At 55.5% G+C, this 1,248-nt stretch overlaps 1 protein-coding gene across 1 annotated transcript in view; it reads left to right on the top strand.

Moving 5' to 3' along the window:
• Positions 1–386: 386 nt before the first annotated feature.
• LOC310638978 (beta-1-syntrophin-like) overlaps positions 387–1,248 on the top strand; it is a gene marked incomplete at its 5' end in the record, with an annotated part of 10,311 nt that continues 9,449 nt past the window's right edge. Inside the window, 2 exons of the mRNA XM_083360339.1 lie at positions 387–462; positions 726–927. Coding sequence (XP_083216465.1) covers positions 387–462; positions 726–927 — 278 coding nt within the window. The remainder of the gene's footprint in view (positions 463–725; positions 928–1,248) is intronic.

The following is a 1,248-nucleotide window of genomic DNA, read 5'->3' as shown; positions in this document are numbered from 1 at the left end:
AGCGACACTCACAAGTCCACATGCCATTGCCCCAGCCCCGCCTCCACCCATGGCTCCCTCTGTTACGTATCCAGTGCAGGCATCTGCATAGCAACAGCCACCAGGGGGCATTGGCCTGGACGGTTTTGGCCGGAAACCTAGTTTCGGCGGGAAACCTAGGGCCAACCCCATTGGCTGGACGCCTACCTGGCTAGGTATTTAAGGAGGCCAGGTAACCCTCGTTCCTCAGTACGTTTCCCCCCCCCCCAATAAAGAGCTAAACACGTACTCGGGCTGGCATCTCTTCCTTGCGTCGGACCCACTACATTACACCCTCCTCACCAGAAGCCCCCTCCCCAGAGAGTCAACCCCGGGCGTGGCCTGTGTGGAACAGCACAGCCAAGAACATGGCAGCCAGGCAGCCGGAACAAGACTCCACCTTCATGCCCCGAAGCATGCAGATGATGCTGCTGGGTGCCGGTGGTGGGTGTAATGTCTGACGCTCGGACCGAAGGAACACCTATCCAAGAACAGGCTTTATTCAACTGGGACAGGACAAAGACAGTGAGTGCCAGAGCTCCTTATATACTCTGGCTGCCGGCCCAACGCCCAATCCTGACAGAGGAATTATCCCGCCGTACGCAGCCGACCAATCACGCGCTCCCCCGCTGTTGCTGCCAGCCGAGCTGTCAAATTCAGCTGTTATGGGGCTGTCCGTGAATTACCTCAGCTTCTGTACATAACAGTGGGCGTGGCTGCCATGGTGCTACAGGGCCGCCTGGGTGATCAGCGGGCCGTGGAGGCGGTGGGTGACCCTGCGAGTGGGCGGGGTGGAGCAGGAGTGGAGCAGGGGCAGGCGGCAGAGCAGGTGGGCGGGCCAGGGGGCGGGGTGGGTTTCCGGCACTCGGTCTCTAAAAGGTTCGCCACTACTGCCTTGGACCATGTCGTGTAGGGCTTCATTGCTTCAATAGCAGTGAAAATAATATTACATTGAGCCATTCTTATTGATTTTTTTCCCCTCCTTTGATAAATAACAGGTCACTTTTCACTCTGGACAAAGCAGCCTGTATATAAGCAGGTGGGGATCATACTCTCCCAAAAGTGCTCCTTTGCTTCCCATCATTAAACTGGACTCCAGAATACCTGTTGAATTGTCCTTGCTCCTCACCTCAGGATTTTGTTAGGAATGGCCTCCCCTTTTGCAAAATGGTTCTTCAGGAAGCTCATTTGGCCGCATTGAAAACCAGAGAGTTGAAAAGGCATTTGGAA

This window comes from Vipera ursinii (genome assembly GCF_947247035.1).
Source record: "Vipera ursinii genome assembly, chromosome: 3".
Taxonomy (NCBI): Eukaryota; Metazoa; Chordata; class Lepidosauria; order Squamata; family Viperidae; genus Vipera; species Vipera ursinii.
Note: the sequence above shows the minus strand (reverse complement) of the source record. Positions and strands in the feature narration are given on the sequence as shown.